Here is a 17,272-nt window from a genome sequence, read left to right on the forward strand (position 1 = left end):
GGATAGCCTGTCCCATGTTTTAGATTCCCTGGCTAGTAGAAACAGTTTCTCAGTGTCTATTTCAGGGCTTCCAAAAGTGTGATTTTGTGTTGGGACATTAGCTGGGATTTTGAGGTTGTGATCCTCGAGCTACCATGGAGCTCCGAGCAAGTGCTGACAGCTTCATGCTTCTGGATTTTTAATAAGTAGTTGGCATGGCCTAACTAGCTGGTTTGTGAGGCCTAATTCCTATTCTGAAAAAAACAAAGAATAGGTATATTCCTTTAACAGGTCGATGGTGGTTCAGTGGATAGCAATGCTGCTTCACAGTGCTAGGAACTTGAGTTTGATTCCAACCTTGGGTGACTGTCTGTGTGGAGTTTGCATGTTCTCCCCATGTCTGCTTGGGTTTCCACTCAATGCTTCAGTTTCCTTCCACAGTCCAAAGATGTGTAAGTTAGATGGTTTGGCCATGCTAAATTGCCCCTTAATATCCAGGGATGTGCAGGTTAGGTGGATTAAACATGGTGAGTGTGGGTTTATGGGGATAAGATGGGGAATAGGTGTGGGTGAATGCTGTTTGGAGGATCAGTGACAAATTGATGGACTGAATGGCCTCTATCTGCATTTTAGGGATTCGATGATTCTATAAATTTAGTTTACACAATTTTCCACTCTTGCTGCTTTCAAACAAGCCCCACCCCACCAGATCTCACACCAGATCTGACTATTCAATCATGCATCTGCTACCTTCCCTCCTCATCCCCGCACTGGCTCTCATACATTCTTCACTCCCCCGCCCCATTTCTGAAAGAAAAAGTTAATAGAGGGAAATTAGGAAATGAAAGATGTGTTATTCCTTACATTTGTTGTCAGGATATTGTAACAGTCTGTAAGTCAGGATGGAATGACTGAGTTTTCAGTTGAAGAGAGAGCCAGCAAGGATTTGTAAAAGGCAGGTCACGCCTTATGCAGCTCAATGAATTATTTTTTGGCTCAGATGATTACAGTAGTAGATTATGGAATGTCTGTGGATTTTATTTATATTGATTTTCGGAAGTCATTTGAAGAAGCCCTTCCTCAGAGACTGTTAGTTAAAATTGAAGCTCATGATTCAAGGCAAATTATTGACTGGTTAGGAAACTGTGAAATGGCATGAGGCAGAGTAGGGATAATCATTGGCACTCTAATTGTCAGGATGTGGCTAGTGGTGCATCACAACAATCTATGCTAGGGCCTCAACTATTCATGATATTTAAATATTTAGAGGATGTGTTGAAAAGCCATGTGAACACACAAAGAAAGACAACAATGTCAGCAATGTACATTGAAGTATGAAATTAAAATAAGTTATTGATAAATTTAGTTGGTAGGCAATAATGTGGCAAATAGATTGTGATATCAATATGTGTCAGGCTTTGAATTTTTTTTTACAAGTATAGAACAGGGTATTTTTTATTAATTCTAGTTCTTCATGATTTTAAGATCCAAAGGCTGTATCAAGCTCTGGTTAGACCATACCTAAAATACTGTGAGCAGTTCTGGGCACGACATCTAAGAAGAATACTTGGATGGACTGTGGCCTAAATTTGCAGAATGATCCCTGGGCTCTTAAGTGTTAAACTGTGGTCTAAGCCGCAATTGGACAAAGTTGTATCCCATAATTATTAAAGTTATGTGGTGGTTAGTGTTGTGATTGTAACGAGGTTAGCCAGGTGAACCTCTTGGATATGAATTCCCAGACTGGGGCTGTTAATCTGGTCCAGTCAAGGAGTCCTGGCTGGCAGATGAGCTCAAGAGTGTCAGAGGTTCTATTCATACTGAGAGCTGGCTCTGAAAGAGCTGGATCAGTGTCAAGCACTCTCCAAATGTAAATAAAGGGTGATTTTGTGACAGGATACCAGCCTCTGTGGAGTTATTTCAGTTAGATGCAAGTTTCCACCATATTAAGGGAACAGGTAATATAGAGTAAAATTATTTTCATTGGTTGAGAAGTCTGGGTGCATAACCTAAAAATGTAAACTCAGGCCATTTTGGAAACACTTCTACATAAAAAAGGTGGAGAAGTTGGAATTTTCTTCCACAAACATCAATTGATACCATGTTAACAGTAAACTACCTAATCTGAGATTGATTAACATTTGTTATCCAAATGTATTAAGGCAGTATTCAAGCAATGTTTCTAATCTGACCGCATTTTGACAACTGAAAATTAATGTGACCCAAGTGCCAGCAAAACTGAAGCAGCAAGAAAATAACATAGTGGCATTCAGTATGTAATTATTAATGCTTGTACATTTTAGAGAATCAACATATAATACAGCATATATATACAAACATGTTTTAGCATTATTTGTTAAAATTTCGTTATGTGTACTCATGTAGGTTTCTGCTAAGTTCTGCATATTCTCTGGTGACAAAAGGCACACTGAAGCCCTCCTCCCCATCTCACCAACACTATAACCTAACCCTCTCCACTTCCCCTCCCAGAGATAGTAATCATCTCCCCTCTGCCATACATACTGCACTCAGCACCTTCCCTCTATACATACCCAAAATCAGCACCTCTCCTCTCCCTTGTTCTACCAATACACACCATAATCAGCTCCTCTTCTCCTATCATCACTCTCAAAAACATAACAACAGTACCTCTTTCAACACAATTGTTCCCCCCACCCCCTCAGCCACGCTACCATCCTTTTTATTTGTTCTAGTTGCCGGTCCCTGCAAAGTAGAGTTGTAAAATTGGAGTAAATTGCCTGTACAATAGCATCAGAAATACAGGACAGTCTGAAGCTGCCACTTACCTTCCTAGCTAAGCTGCATGCCTTCTTGTTTTTCTTGTACTCAGTCTGTGACTGAATTACACTTGTCCCTGCACCAACATGGCACTCACACATCCCGGTCCTGTATAACACTTGCCTGTAGAAGTGCTTTCTAAAGCTAAAGAACATTTTCTGCTCAACATCTATCTTCTGCTGTTTGGTACGTCAGTCAAGAAGTTGCCAGAGTCATCACTGGTGCCTCCTAGTAGAAGGAACTGTTTTGGTGACTCCATCAATGGATGGATCAATGAATGGACCCTTAGTTTTGGGACCTCTACAATGAAGGATATAGGGCTATGGTAAAGTAAATGGAATTAAATCATAGATCAGCTGTGACCTCATTGAATAGAGAAACAGATTACACGTGCCAACTAGCTTACTTCAGTTCCTGTGTCCCTGAGAGCTAATACAAATCTTTGCACATTAGCTGTTCATAAAGATATATAGAACATAGCTCTGTGGATTCTTCTACCACAGAAATGTCAAATCTGTTTGGGCATGCTGCATGACAGCACAGATCTTTATTAATTACCCACTTACTTAAATTGAAACTCCTTATTATAACAAAATGTGCAGAAATGTGTCAGAAGTTTATTGGATGTCAGAAATTTGTGATTAGCAGTGTGAAACCCTGCAAATACCTTTGTAAATTCCCTGTGTTTGTCAACCCTTACGTGTGGGGTGGGTTCATATGAATTCACGTTGACTATTCTGCTGTGACATATCTTTCATTGAATTGCATACAGTTTTATTTATCATGTTATTTCTGCTGAGAGAGTTTTTATTTATTTGGAAATATTTTTGACAGATCAGTTACATTGAGACAATAAGAAAGTAGATGTTTAATGTAACTGGATGATCACATGCTTGCTAGAGACCAGTCTTAAGTTATTTTACCACATCAGAATCTTCATTATCGTTAATGCAATGGAGTTTATGTGCAGTTCTGTGACAGTGTGTGAGTGACTCATTGCCAAACAGTAGCCTATTTTACACCATGCTTCATTTTCTTTTCCATTGAAACCAATAGAAAAGATTATCAGTTATGTTACAAAATAGGATGCCAATTTTCTTTCAACGATTTTGTGCTTCTGGCCAATATCATTCCATGGCCTTCTGGTTCCTAAAGAAAAGTTATAAAATAGATGAAGATCTTGAAATGTGTTTCTTGGACTGAAAGGCTGTTATTAGAGTTTAATGAGGATAGGTTTAATTGCGGTGTTTCTTGAAAGAGATGCTGGAAGTTGAGGTTTAGTTCATGTGGATTATGATTTTGAGACGAGGGAATGAAACTGGAGCAGTCCTAGCAATGAAATAGAGGTGATGAAGAAACTCAGTTTGGGATTGAACAGTACATCAATCCTTTCCCTCTCCATAGTTTGCTGTAGCTAGCAATTGTCAAGCTGGGGTTAGAAACCTGTAATTGCTGGTAAGACCCTTGATTTTGTTAATATTAACACTGACTATAGTTTAGAAAGTAAACTGAGATATCCTGAGGATGTACAAGGCATCATAAATGCAAAGTCTTTCTTTTCTTTCCTTCGTAGAGTTTTCTTAATTGACTCCTGGCAAGCATAGACCTATCTCTACCTATCCTTTTCGTGGATTTGTTTGTCAGAAATAGGGATTGCAATGGTATTTTGTTGCAACTCTCCATTTATCTACGTGCTAATATCAGTATATATTTCTGTTGAGACCTTCATTATTTTTTTATTTTTATTTCTTATCATTATTGTTTTGAAGCTGAGAGTAGGAGGTGAACATTGGACTGTGAGCAGCTACTTGTATTTTTCAATAAAGAGACCAAATAAATTGTTATTTGATTATGAAGTCCATCTTGGAAGTGAAGTGTGGGCTGATTCTTGTTAAGAATACTCTATAGATGCTTTGACTCTGGAGAGGCATTATGCTAAAGCAGAGACAGATATTGAACGTTAACTAGGACTTTGTGGGGAGACTGGTAGAGAGAGGCAAGAGTTTGAACCAGTTTTAGGATTGTGTTTAAGTCAGAATGACTGTGTCTACGAAAACGGCAGCTGGAGCTTTGATTGCTCCCTGATTGACCTTCCAAATCACTGAATGTTTGAAGAATTGAATCTTGGTTTTAAACATTAACTGAATATTTCTCAGAGCCTACCGATGACTTGGAAACCAAGCAAGATACAATACCAAGTGTCTACTATGTTGTGGTTTGTGAAGTCTGCTTAAGTGAACTGGCCAGTTACATCTCATTTCTTTCTTTCTTTTGATTTATTCCTTTACCGTGTCTGTTTATCTGTCTTTGTGGAGTGGAGGAGGAAGCTAGAATCACAGAAGAATGGATTTAAGTCAAACATATTAATTAGATTACCTTTGCTCTGCTAAAGCTAACTTCAAAAGTTTTTGAAATTTTTGTTCATATTATAAACTTGATCTCTGGTAAAGTCTGCTACTGGTTATTCAAGAAGTCTGGTTAGAAATATTGGGGTCAATTTTAAGGGTCATCGAGTATTTTAATTCTGCTGTGTTGTGGATAGGGAGACTGATTTGATTTTTGCTATCTGTCTCCATATCATAACATTACACAGACTCAATTACTTTAATGCACTCTTTTGACTTCCAAGCTGATATCTAGTGCTGTGAGGTCCAGCTCCTCATGTTTGCTTGAATAGTGTTAGAAAATTGAAAGAGTGTATGTTCACTTTAAAACAGAGAGTGTTTTCTGAATTTTGGAGTGAATTTAAAGTACACACTCAGCTACCCGAACAGAATGGCTGAGAGAAGGACTCTTCCAAAATAGGTACATGTAACAACTGGCTGTTATGTTTTGGTTGCTATTTTGATAACAATTAAATCTAAGCAATAAGTTTAGATTATACCAAGGATACAACTGAGTTTGAATTTATTGTTTTGACAACATTGGACCAATGAGAGGATACGATGTTGGGGGTTTAAAAAAACACGGAAATTTGGAATTCTCAAATGCCTCATGGCATTGCTTTGTCCACTGAAATTTCGTGTTCTTCATTAGTAAAGCCTTCAGCGCTGGAATCCGCTCAGTCCCAATAATCGATGAACCTCTTTCTTCGAGGATGGTCGTGGAAATTCCTCGAGAGCCTTCTTCTTCTCGTTCCTTGGGGTCATCCTTCCATGTCCGATGTTGTGTCCCAAAAACATGACCTCTGTCCTCACAAATTCTGTTATCTTTAAGTTTATTACCAGTTTTCGTAATAGTTCAAAGAGCTCTGCCAACTGTGCAATGTGATCTTTCCATGAATGGCTAAAGATCACCACGTTATTCAAGACATGCGGCACAATTACTTAATCTGCCCATACCTCTGTTTACAAGTCTTTGGAATATGGCTGGTGCATTCCTCATTCCAAATTGCATCATTTTGAATTGATATAGTCCATTTTGCTTCTTTTGCTTTTTCTGATAATGGTACCTGCCAATAACCACGCAGTAGGTTCAACTTTGTGACGTAAGTGGATTGTCCAACCTTCTCTACAGTTTCCAACCTTGGTATTGAATTTAGTTAACTTTCCGATGTTCTGATATTCAACACAAAATTGTTGAGTCCTGTCAGGTTTGGAAACTAAGTCGATCAGCGAGCTCCACTCACTCTGACTCAGTTCAATAATGTCTTTGTTGAGCATCACATCCACTTCCTTCTGGATCTGTGCTGATTTGAGAGGATTAAGCCTGCAGGGGTGTTGTTATATTGGAACAGCATTCCCTACTTCTACCTCATGCACAATAGTATTAGTCTTCCCCATTTTATTCATGCTCATGTCCTCATACTGCTACAATAAGCCTTTCAACTCGGTTCTTTGCTCCTGAGACAGCTCACTGTTCTATCCCATTTTTCAAGGACTTCCTCGTTATTTAATGTATTTTGGAGCACATCAAAATCAATGCCACCTGGATTTGATTCCTCAATCTGCAGGGAAGTACTAACATATATTTCTCCGGTGGCTTTCCTATCATTTGGCACATTTTCCAGGTACGACAAAATTCAACCATGTCCTTATGCAGTCCAGGCCAATAGAAGTGCTTTTGTACCTTAGGCTGAGTCTTCCTCACACTTAGATGACCTCCCACTGGTAATTCATGTGCTACTTGTAGTACTTCTTTTTTGTATGCTACTGGCAACACAATCTGGTGAACTCCACCCATTTCTCCTCTGCACTAACCTGCCGTAGTCTCTATTTTCACCTTAGGATTTTATCCTTAAGATAATTATCCTCAGGAATACATTCTGATTCCTGTCAATCTATTCCACCAGTTATCACCCTCTCGGGTGACATGTCAAAAAGAGTGCAAATACTTTCATCTCTTACTGTTAGAGACTGACCAGATCCCGTATCTCTTAAAATTGTAACTTCTTTCCCTTCTCCCTAGTTCTTCATAGCAATAGTATGCCAAATCTAAATCCTACTTGCCTATGAACACATGCTTAAATTTACATTTTCCCCTGTTTTCCTATCCTTCTTCTCCATGCATCCCCAATCTCCAGGCATATGATTTTCCCCGGCATTTAATTTGGGCCTTATCTACACTCCTGTCATCTTTATACAGTAGACAAATATTTGGGCAGTTAATGCCTACTTCAAAGTTCTCTCTCAGAACTTCCACAGCTTCCAAATTCCTTTGTATTTAATAATTTCCTTGAAACCCATCTATTTGACCGATCTCTCTATAGAACAATCGGCGGGTTGGTGTGGACTTGTTGGGCCGAAGGGCCTGTTTCCACACTGTAATGTAATCTAATGTAATCTAATCTAATTAAGGAGAGGAAATAAGCCCACATCCCCTGAATGATTGAAAAGAAAATCTCATATTTTTTATCTATGTTAAAAGTAGAGCATTAATGCAGGCTCTTGTTGAACTTTGAAAACAGTAAGCAATTCACCTTGTGCCATTTTTCTTCTTCCTTCTCTTTGTATCCAGTTCCCTTCTGAACACTGGAAAAATGTTTTTGCTCATGTTGTCATTGCGTCTTTTACCTTTAAATCTGTCTCCTCTCATTCTCAATCCTTCCGCTAGCAGGAATAGATTTTCCCGATCTTCTCTGTCTATATTTCCATCATGATTTTGAACATCTCTATCAAAGCTTTTCTTGTCCAAAGGAAACAGTCCTGAATTTTCCAATCTACCTACATAACATATGGTCCCCATCCCTGGAATCATTCTCATGATTTTCTTTCTGTACTCACCTTCATATCCTTCCTAAAGCTCCGAAAGTTAGTGTGCTTCCAATGTGATTTTTATCTTTGTAAACCCCAGTCCAACACCGGCATCTCCAAATCATTAGGAAAGTGTGACACTCAGAACTGGAGATAGTGTTTTAGTTGAAACATTTTATGCAAGTTTAACATAACTTTTAACTTCTTTGGTCTTGTACTCTATGTCCTGATTAATAAACCCTAAGGCACTGTATGCTTTATTAACTGATTTGTGAACCTGTTCTGCTTTCTTAAATGATCTATGAACACAGACACGCAGGTCCCTCAACTACATTTTAGAAATCTTCCTTTCTTCCTAACAAAATAAATCACTTCACAGATCTCTGGATTAAATTTCACCTGCCAGTGCTCTGATTTTATCTACTTATCTGTGTCCTTTTGAAGTTCAAAGTGATCACTTTCACAGTTCACAGTGCTTCCAAGATTCATATTGTCATTAATATTTGAAATTGTGCCCTGACCACCAAAACCAAGGTCGATTAATCAGGAAGTGTGACTTCTGGGGAACTCTACCACAAATGTTCCTTCCTTTGGAAAAACATCCATTAATCACTTTTGTCTGTTTCCTGTCGCTGAATCAATTTCGCCTCCATAGTACTGTCCCTTTTATTCTTGAACAATAACATTACTCAATTCCAGGTATTGCTCCTCTTTCAAATTAAACAAAAGCATAAGGGATAACAGTTCCCTGATGCATTCTCCATGGTAGCGCTTTGATCAATCTGAGTTGGCTTGTCCACCAATCAGCACCTTTATTCCACAATGAAAAGTTGTTGCTTCCTTTGAAGTTTGACATTTTTGCCTCTGTCCTGACGAGTGTAAGATAAAAAGCTTCAGCAGTATATCTGTTTTTTCAGCGATATAGTTTTTGTCACAAAGACTTTGAAAATAATTTTGTTGATGAAATTTACTGAATGGATTCAAGAAAATCTTGAACTGTTTAATGAACCCAAAAATCGAAACCATCTGAAGCTGGAAATTTGTGCACAATTGCCTGAAATTTCCCTTGGGATTATCTGGCAGAAGATTAGGGGAATGTCCAGATCAATTATATAAACGACTTAACGCACATATTTTGTGATTACTGTGGTGTTTCTGCTGATCTTCTGCCAAAGTTCCCATCAGAGAATCAGACAGACATGGAAATTCCTCTGAAATGTTGCTTTTGCAGGTGTAGCATTAATATGCAAAATATTTCATCATTATTTTTAATTCACTTGTTTAATTGCTATTTTACACAGAAATCATGCCAAAGTGAACGTGACTTTTCAGCACACGCCTTCACCCAATTTTTACTTTGGAATTGACAAGGAAGGAAAATTGTCAGAATCGGGCTGGTTCCTCTATCCATCATTTAATTTCATTGTCTGGCAAGCTCAATGGTAAGGAACTGCTCAATAGTAAACAGGTGTCCCTTTCATAATTTTGGTTGGAAATCTTAAAGGAAATGTTGTAGTTTAGAAAATAACTATATTCTAATTTGTTTTTGACTCCAGTTTACATTTTCATTCCATATTTAATTTTCTTGCACCAAATAAGTCTGGCAATTTCGGGAAGCTAGAAAGCAAATCCATCAGAAAAAAAGTAATATTTTAATATAGTTAAGATTAGCTTTCCTTTTTCAATATTAAATAATGATTTTTTTTCCATTTGAGAAGGCAATTCATTCTTTTGTTGCCCTTGAATATTCTATAAAATTTGAATATGAGAAAATATGGTAGTGACATCCTGAGATTATTAGTAAAAATAAAAATGCACAAAATCTTGTGTCATGGGATGTAGGTGTCAGTGAATAGGGACAAAGGGAATGTGTTTCACTGGATCATACTTAGGAAAAGCAGAAAGTTACATAGATATAGATATAAACTCATGAAACCAATACATTCTTAACAGATAGGGTAGTGAGTGGGTAAAACTAGCAGATGAATTTCACTGTCTGGAATTATGAGGTCATCCTCTTTGGATTTTGAGGGTGAGGAGCCATGGAGAACTGTTTAAACTTCCGATGTGCCGTCATTTTCTAATGATTAGAGGTGAGACCTGATTTTAAGTGGAGTGGAGAATGGATGTGTGGAGAGCTTGGACAAATGCTAAAGTATGATTTTTAACTCCTGGGCCTGATTTGTATGCTACATAGTAAACTACATAGTTTGATCATGCAGAATGTGCTAACTGGCACAGGTTTTTATTTTGGGCAGCAGAAGGCTATTAACTAAGACCAGAGGAGCAATTACCAGCATATGGCTATGTTTATAATCTATCTTGTCAGACTTTGTGGAGCAATGCTGTATGTTCTTTACCACAAAGAAAGTAAAAATAAATGCAAAATGATTATCTATATTTTGCTACCCAATATTTTCTCCTTGCAATTAGGTAGGGTGAGAAATTCTAATATGTTTCTGTTCAGGCGACCAATTAAAATTAACACGCTCTGTGGATTTAAGGAAGAACACTGTTAGATTTGGGTTGATGTTTTTGTCACTTGCTCAGAACAGCAGAGTGGAATAGTAATGGGTAAATTACTCAGATCATTTTCATTTACCTGCCTGGTTTCACGGGGTGAATAGATTCAAACTGCCTCTGTTGTCTCCACATGGAGGGAGGAAAAAGAAGCATAAAATCACCTCTCATGCTTTCCCTATATCATGATTAAACCATATTTCCCAGCAGTGCAAATACCTTATGAATAAATAGGTACTTAAATCCAGTAATCCCCTGTATGACATTGACATTGCGAGTTCCAAATGTAATCAGATAGAAAAGTGGTGGTCATCTTCCAAGATGCTATTGACTCTGAAACAGTTCCTACAGATTGGAAGGGAGCTAGCATAATTCCTCTATTTAAAAAGTGAAGGAGAAAGAAAACTGGGAATTATATACCAGTCAGCCTGACTGTGGTATTGGAGAAAATGCTAGAGGCCATTATGAAAGTTTTAATAGCAGAGCACCCGGAAAATAATAACAGAATTGGACAGAGTCAGCGTGGATTTACAAATCTACTGGAATTCTTCAAGGATGTAACCAGTAGAGTTGATGAGGGGGAGCCAGTGGATGTGTTTACTTGGACTTTCAGAAGGCTTTCAACAAATTTCCAAATCAGAGATTAGCATGTAAAATTAAAGCATATAAAATTGGGGTGAATGTACAGTAGAGGCGGATAGAAAACAAGTTGGTAGATAGGAAACAAAGTGTAGTAATAGACAGGTCATTTTCTGACTATCAGCCAATGACAAATACTGCAGAGATCAGTGTTAGCATTCCAGCTAGTCACAATATATATTAATGATTTAGATGAGGAAACTAAATGTAATATCTCGAAAATTTGCGGATGACACAACACTATGTGGAAGTGTGAGCTCCGAGGAAGATGCAGAGATGTTTCAGTGTGGTTTGGACAAGCTGGGTGAGTGGGCAAGTGCATAGCAGATGCAGTATAATGTGAGTAAATATGAGGTTATATACTTTGGCAGCAAACAGAAAGGCAGACTATTATCTGGATGGCTATAAATTGAAAGAGAGGAATGTGCAATGAGATGTAGTTGTCCATATACACCAGGCACTGAAAATAAGGGTCAAAAAGTGTGATGCTGGAAAGTACAGCCGGTCAGGCAGCATCCGAGGAGCAGGAGAGTTGACGTTTCAAGCATAAGCTCAGCCACTCCTCAGCCCATTGGCCTATCTGATCCAGATCCAGTTGTACTCTGATGTAACCTTCTTTGCTGTCCACTCCACCTCCAAATTTGTGTCATTTGCAAACTTACTAACTATACCTGCTATGTTCACATCCAAATCATTTATATAAATGACGAAAATCAGTGGACCCAGCACCGATTCTTGTGGCACATCACTGGTCACAGACCTCCAGTCTGAAAAGCAATCCTCCACCACCACCCTCTTCTACCTTCAAGCCAGTTCAATATCTAAATGGCTAGTTCTCCTTGTATTCCATGAGATCTAACCTTGTTAACATAGGGGTCTGGTGCAGCAGGCAATAAAGAAGGCAAATGGTGCGTGGATTTTCATAGTGAGATGATTCAAGTACAGGAGCAGTAATGTCTCGCTGCAATTATACAGGGCTTTAGTGAGATCACACCTAGAATATCATGTGGAGTTATGCTCTCATTATCTGAGAAAGGAGGTTCTTGCTATACAGGGTGTGCAGCGACGTTTACCAGACTGATTCCTGTAATCAACTAGGAGAAAGTGGGTGCTGCGGATGCTCAAGATCAGAGTCGAGAGTGTTGTGCTGGACAAGCACAGCAGGTCAGCCAGCATCCAAGGAGCAGGAGAGTTGATGATTCGGGCATAAGCTCTTCATCAGGAATGAGACTTGTGGGCCAAGATGCTGAGAGATAAATGGGAGGGGTGTAGGGCTGGGGGGAAGGTAGTTGGGAATGCAATAGGTAGATGAAGGTGGGGAGAAGGTGATAGGTCAGAGGGGAAGATGAAGCGGATAGATGGGAGAGACGATGGACTGGTCAAGAGCACGGTGCTGAGTTGGAGGGGAGGGGAAATGAGGAACTGGCTGAAATTCACATTAATTCAGTGTGGTTGCAGGGTCCCAAGGTGGAAGATGAGGTGTTCTTCCTTCAGGCAATGGATGGTTAGAGTTTGGTGATGTAAGAGGCCCAGGACCTGCATGTCCCGGGTGGTGTGGGAGGGGGAGTTGAAGTGTAGAGCCACAGGGTGATGGGGTTGCTTGGTGCGGGTGTCCCAGAGATGTTCTCTGAAATGATCCGCAAGTTGGCATCCTGTCTCCCCAATGTAGAGGAGACCACATTGGGTGCAACGGATACAATAGATGATATTTATGGAGATACAGATAAATTTCTCTCAGATGTGGAAAGATCCTTTGGGGCCTTAGACGGAGGTGGGGGGCAGGTTGGGCGCAGATTTCACACTTCCTGCAGTGGCAGGGAAAGGTGCCGGGAGTGGGGTGAAGAGAGGTTCAATTTATTAGACTTATATTTACTAGAATTCAGAAAAAACAAGTGGAAAATCACATAGAAATCTGAAAAGTTCTAACCAGACAAGATGGGTTAAATGTGAGAAGGATGTTGCTGATGGAAGGAGAGTCCAGAATTAAAGGTCACAGTCTGAGGATATGGGGTAAACCATTTAGGACTCAGATTAGAAGTATTTTTTTTTACTCAGAGCATGGTGAGCCTGTGGAATTTGCTACCACAGAAAGCAGTCAAAACCAATACATTGTATGATTTCAAGAAGGAATTGGATATGAGCACTTGAGACTAAGAGATGAAAGGGTATGGAACAGACTACTGAGTTGGATGATCAACTATAATCAAAATGCGTGGCAGACTAAGCTCAAAGGGTTGAATAGCCTAATCCTTCTATTTTCTGTATTTCTATGTAATAGTTTTATCATGAGCTCGTTTCCTGTGGATAGATTTTTATAGGAATTCCAGGGAATTGCGAATATCTATTTTCTGAAAATTAGTTGTTTATTTTTGAGCAATGTGTACACAAATGTCAAGAATTTCCATAACTTTCAACAGGAGTTGGAGGTTGATTTAAACAGTATAAAATAAAATATGTCAAATCATGCCAGTCATGTCAACAGTAATTTTTTTGCTTTTTTTCAAAGGTTCATTTATAAGAAAATCTTGAATACAAAGCTTCAGAGGCCAGCTACCATAAAAAATGTTTTCAATGACACTGTAATGCAAGGGGACAAAGGAGCAGTAGCAACTGTGGAACTCCCAGAAGGTAAAGTTCTTTATCTTTTCTACAGTTATTTTTCTATGCTGCTAATTTTAGAAATACTATCACCGACTACAGATGCACAAAATTCTCAGTAATATTCCTTAAATTGTCTATTAAACTAATATCATTTAGGGATTAATTTTATGACTCTCTAATAGGGGCAGACTAATCAATAATACAAAGATGCCTTTTCCTGTATAAGTGGACCCTTCAATGGTTGGAAGCAGTCTGTTACTATCTTCTCTGTCCTACCCTTGATATCTTTGAAAGGTTCTATCACATAATTTGATAAACTCCTATTTTCCAAAGAAGTCATTCCCAGTTTTTCTTCTGGTATTATCTCATATACTGGTACCATCTTAATATGTCTGCTGCCCAGTCCTAAATGTGATTCCAGTAAAACAATGGGACCATAAAAGCTGTCATCCCCGTTCCTTATATGAATGACAATATACCTTCCTTACTTTTAGATTAGATTAGATTAGATTCCCTACAGTGTGGAAACAGGCCCTTCAGCCCAACAAGTCCACACCAACCCTTCGAAGAGTAACCCACCCAGGCCCATTTCCCTCTGACTAATGCACCCACACTATGGGCAATTTAGCATGGCCAATTAACCTGACCTGCACATCTTTGGACTGTGAGAGGAAACTGGAGCACCCAGAGAAAACACACGCAGACACGGGGAGAATGTGCAAACTCCACACAGACAGTCGCCCGAGGCTGGAATCGAACCTGGGACTCCGGTACCGTGAGGCAGCAGTGCCAACCAACAAGCGACACCAATAAAATTTGAAATAATGACATTTTATTTGATGTGATATAAAACATCTTTCTTTAATCAATCGTCAATCATAAATAGCACGATGGGACAGTGGTTAGCATTGCTACCTCACAGCACCAGGGACCTGGGTTTGATTCTAGCTTTGGGTGACTGTCTGTGTGGAGTTTGCAAGTTTTCCCCGTGTCTGCGTGGGTTTCTGTCAGGTTCTCAGGTTTTCTCCCACGGTCTAAAGATGTGCAGGTTAGGTGGGTAGCCATGCGAAATGCAGGGTTAGAGGGATCGGGTGGGTCTGGGAAGGATGCTCTTTGGATGGTCAGTGCAGACTCAATTGGCCGAATAGCTTCTTTCTACACCGTAGGGATTCAATGAATGTTGGCATGTAAAAATGTGGAGATAATTTGACAAAATTTTATTTGTGTAGTTATTACACATTTTTAGTTCATATAATGTTGTAAGGAAAACAGGTACTTGACTGAATAAACATATACATTTTAGTTTTGTATAAAGTTATAGAGCACGGAGACAGGCCCTTTGGCCCAAACTGGTCCATGCCAATCAAAATGTCCATCCATGCGAACCCTATTTCCCTTGGCTCATATCCTTCTAGACCTTTCCTATCCATGTAATTGTCCAAATGCCTTTTAAATGTTAATGTACCTGCCTCAACCACTTCTGTTGGCAGCTCATTCCTTATGTGTACACCCTCTGTGTAAAAAAGTTTCCCCTCAGGTTCCCTTTTATTCTTTCCCCTTTAACCTTAAACTGATGCCCTCTCGTCCTCGATTCCCCAAATCTGGGAAAAAGACTGAGTGCATTCACCCTATCCATGCCTCTCATGATCTTATACACTTCTATGACACCCCCTCTCAATCTCCGACACTGTAAAGAAAAAAGTCCTAGCTTGTCCAACCTCTCCCTGTAACTCAGACTGTTGAGTCCTGGCAACATTCTTATAAATTTCGTTTGCACTCTTTCCAGTTTAATAATATCCTTCCTATAACAAAGTGACCAATACTGGACACAATACTCCCAAGTGAGGCCTCGACAACATCCTGTATAATTGCAATATAACTTCCCAACTTCTACAATCAATGCCCTGACTGATGAAGGCGAGTGTGCCAAAAGCCTTCTTCACTGCCCTGTCTACCTGTGATTCCACTTTCAGAGAAGCATGCACCTGAACTCCAAGATCCCTCTGTTCCACTACACTCTTTAAGGCCCTACCATTCACCGTGAAACTCCAACCTTGATTTGACTTTCCAAAATGCAAGATCTCACACTTATCTATGTTCAACTCGATTTGCCATTTCTTGGCCCACTTCCCCTGCTGATCAAGGTCCTGCTGCAATTTCTGATATAGATTATCATTAATATCACATTTGGAATATTGATAGTTATTTTAAACGTCCTGATTATGATAGGATATTATTTGATGGAAACGAATGTCATGGATGAGTCCAGTAGTCTCAACACTTTTTTCTCAAACGCAGAATATTCACATGAGGGGAAGGCATGAGTCATCGAATTACATGAAATTAAAGCACAGAAAAAGACCATTCATATTTATGTATCACATCAGCCTTCTTGCGTTATTCTTTATCGACTCTTTTATTCCCTTTCCCTCATATGCTATGTAGCTTCACATTAAATACATCTATGTTATTTGCCTGAACTACTCTTTATGGTGAAGCATTTCATATTTATCATTATTTGGGTAAAGAGGCTTCTCCTGTACTAATTATTGGATTTATCAGTGCCTTTAGCTTTATTCAAATATAAATAGAACATAGAAGAATACAGCGCAGTACAGGCCCTTGGGCCCTCGATGTTGCGCCGATCCAAGCCCACCTAAACTACACTAACCCACTATCCTCCATATACCTATCCAATGCCCTCTTAAATGCCCATAAAGAGGGAGAGTCCACCACTGTTACTGGCAGGGCATTCCATGAACTAACGACTCGCTGAGTGAAGAACCTACCCCTAACATCAGTCCTATATCTACCCCCCCTTAATTTAAAGCTATGACTTTAAATTAATCCCTGCCAGAGATAGTGTTGAGCTCAGTTTAAAGCAAGTACCAAGCCTGACACACTTGTTTAACATTGTTGGTGGCCATCGTTTCAGCTGCCAAAGTAAAGCTTTACTTTGTAACATTTCTTTTGTGAAGCAGTTTGAGATGGTTTATGACGTTAAAATGACTAAATAAGTGCAAGTTGAAGTAAAGTTACCTTTATACGAGCTTTAACTATCCTACTCCCATGATTGTGTGATGTTTCTGGTTTACCTTCCCCGTTGTAAGAGTGCAAAGCATGTTTACCAGTCATTCCTCATAATAGAGACACTGCCTCCGGCACCACTGGACCTGCTCTGTGACTTGGTGACTAGGACTGACTCCATTGACCCAAATGCAAAGCAACAGCACCAATTTATATATCTGTGGCACCTTCACCATACCATAATGCCCCAATTTATGTATCTGTGGCACCTTCACCATACCATAATGCCCCAATTTATGTATCTGTGGCACCTTCACCATACCATAATGCCCCAATTTATGTATCTGTGGCACCTTCACCATACCATAATGCCCCAATTTATGTATCTGTGGCACCTTCACCATACCATAATGCCCCAATTTATGTATCTGTGGCACCTTCACCATACCATAATGCCCCAATTTATGTATCTGTGGCACCTTCACCATACCATAATGCCCCAATTTATGTATCTG

At 39.3% G+C, this 17,272-nt stretch overlaps 1 protein-coding gene across 1 annotated transcript in view; it reads left to right on the plus strand.

Moving 5' to 3' along the window:
• The window catches only part of si:dkey-256h2.1 (uncharacterized protein LOC337520 homolog), a 246,928-nt gene that overhangs the window by 59,059 nt on the left and 170,597 nt on the right, over window positions 1-17,272 (plus strand). Inside the window, exons 5-6 of the mRNA XM_043689893.1 lie at window positions 9,272-9,412; window positions 13,636-13,757. Of these exons, the coding sequence (XP_043545828.1) occupies window positions 9,272-9,412; window positions 13,636-13,757 (263 nt within the window). The remainder of the gene's footprint in view (window positions 1-9,271; window positions 9,413-13,635; window positions 13,758-17,272) is intronic.

This window comes from Chiloscyllium plagiosum, chromosome 5 (genome assembly GCF_004010195.1).
Source record: "Chiloscyllium plagiosum isolate BGI_BamShark_2017 chromosome 5, ASM401019v2, whole genome shotgun sequence".
NCBI lineage: Eukaryota > Metazoa > Chordata > Chondrichthyes > Orectolobiformes > Hemiscylliidae > Chiloscyllium > Chiloscyllium plagiosum.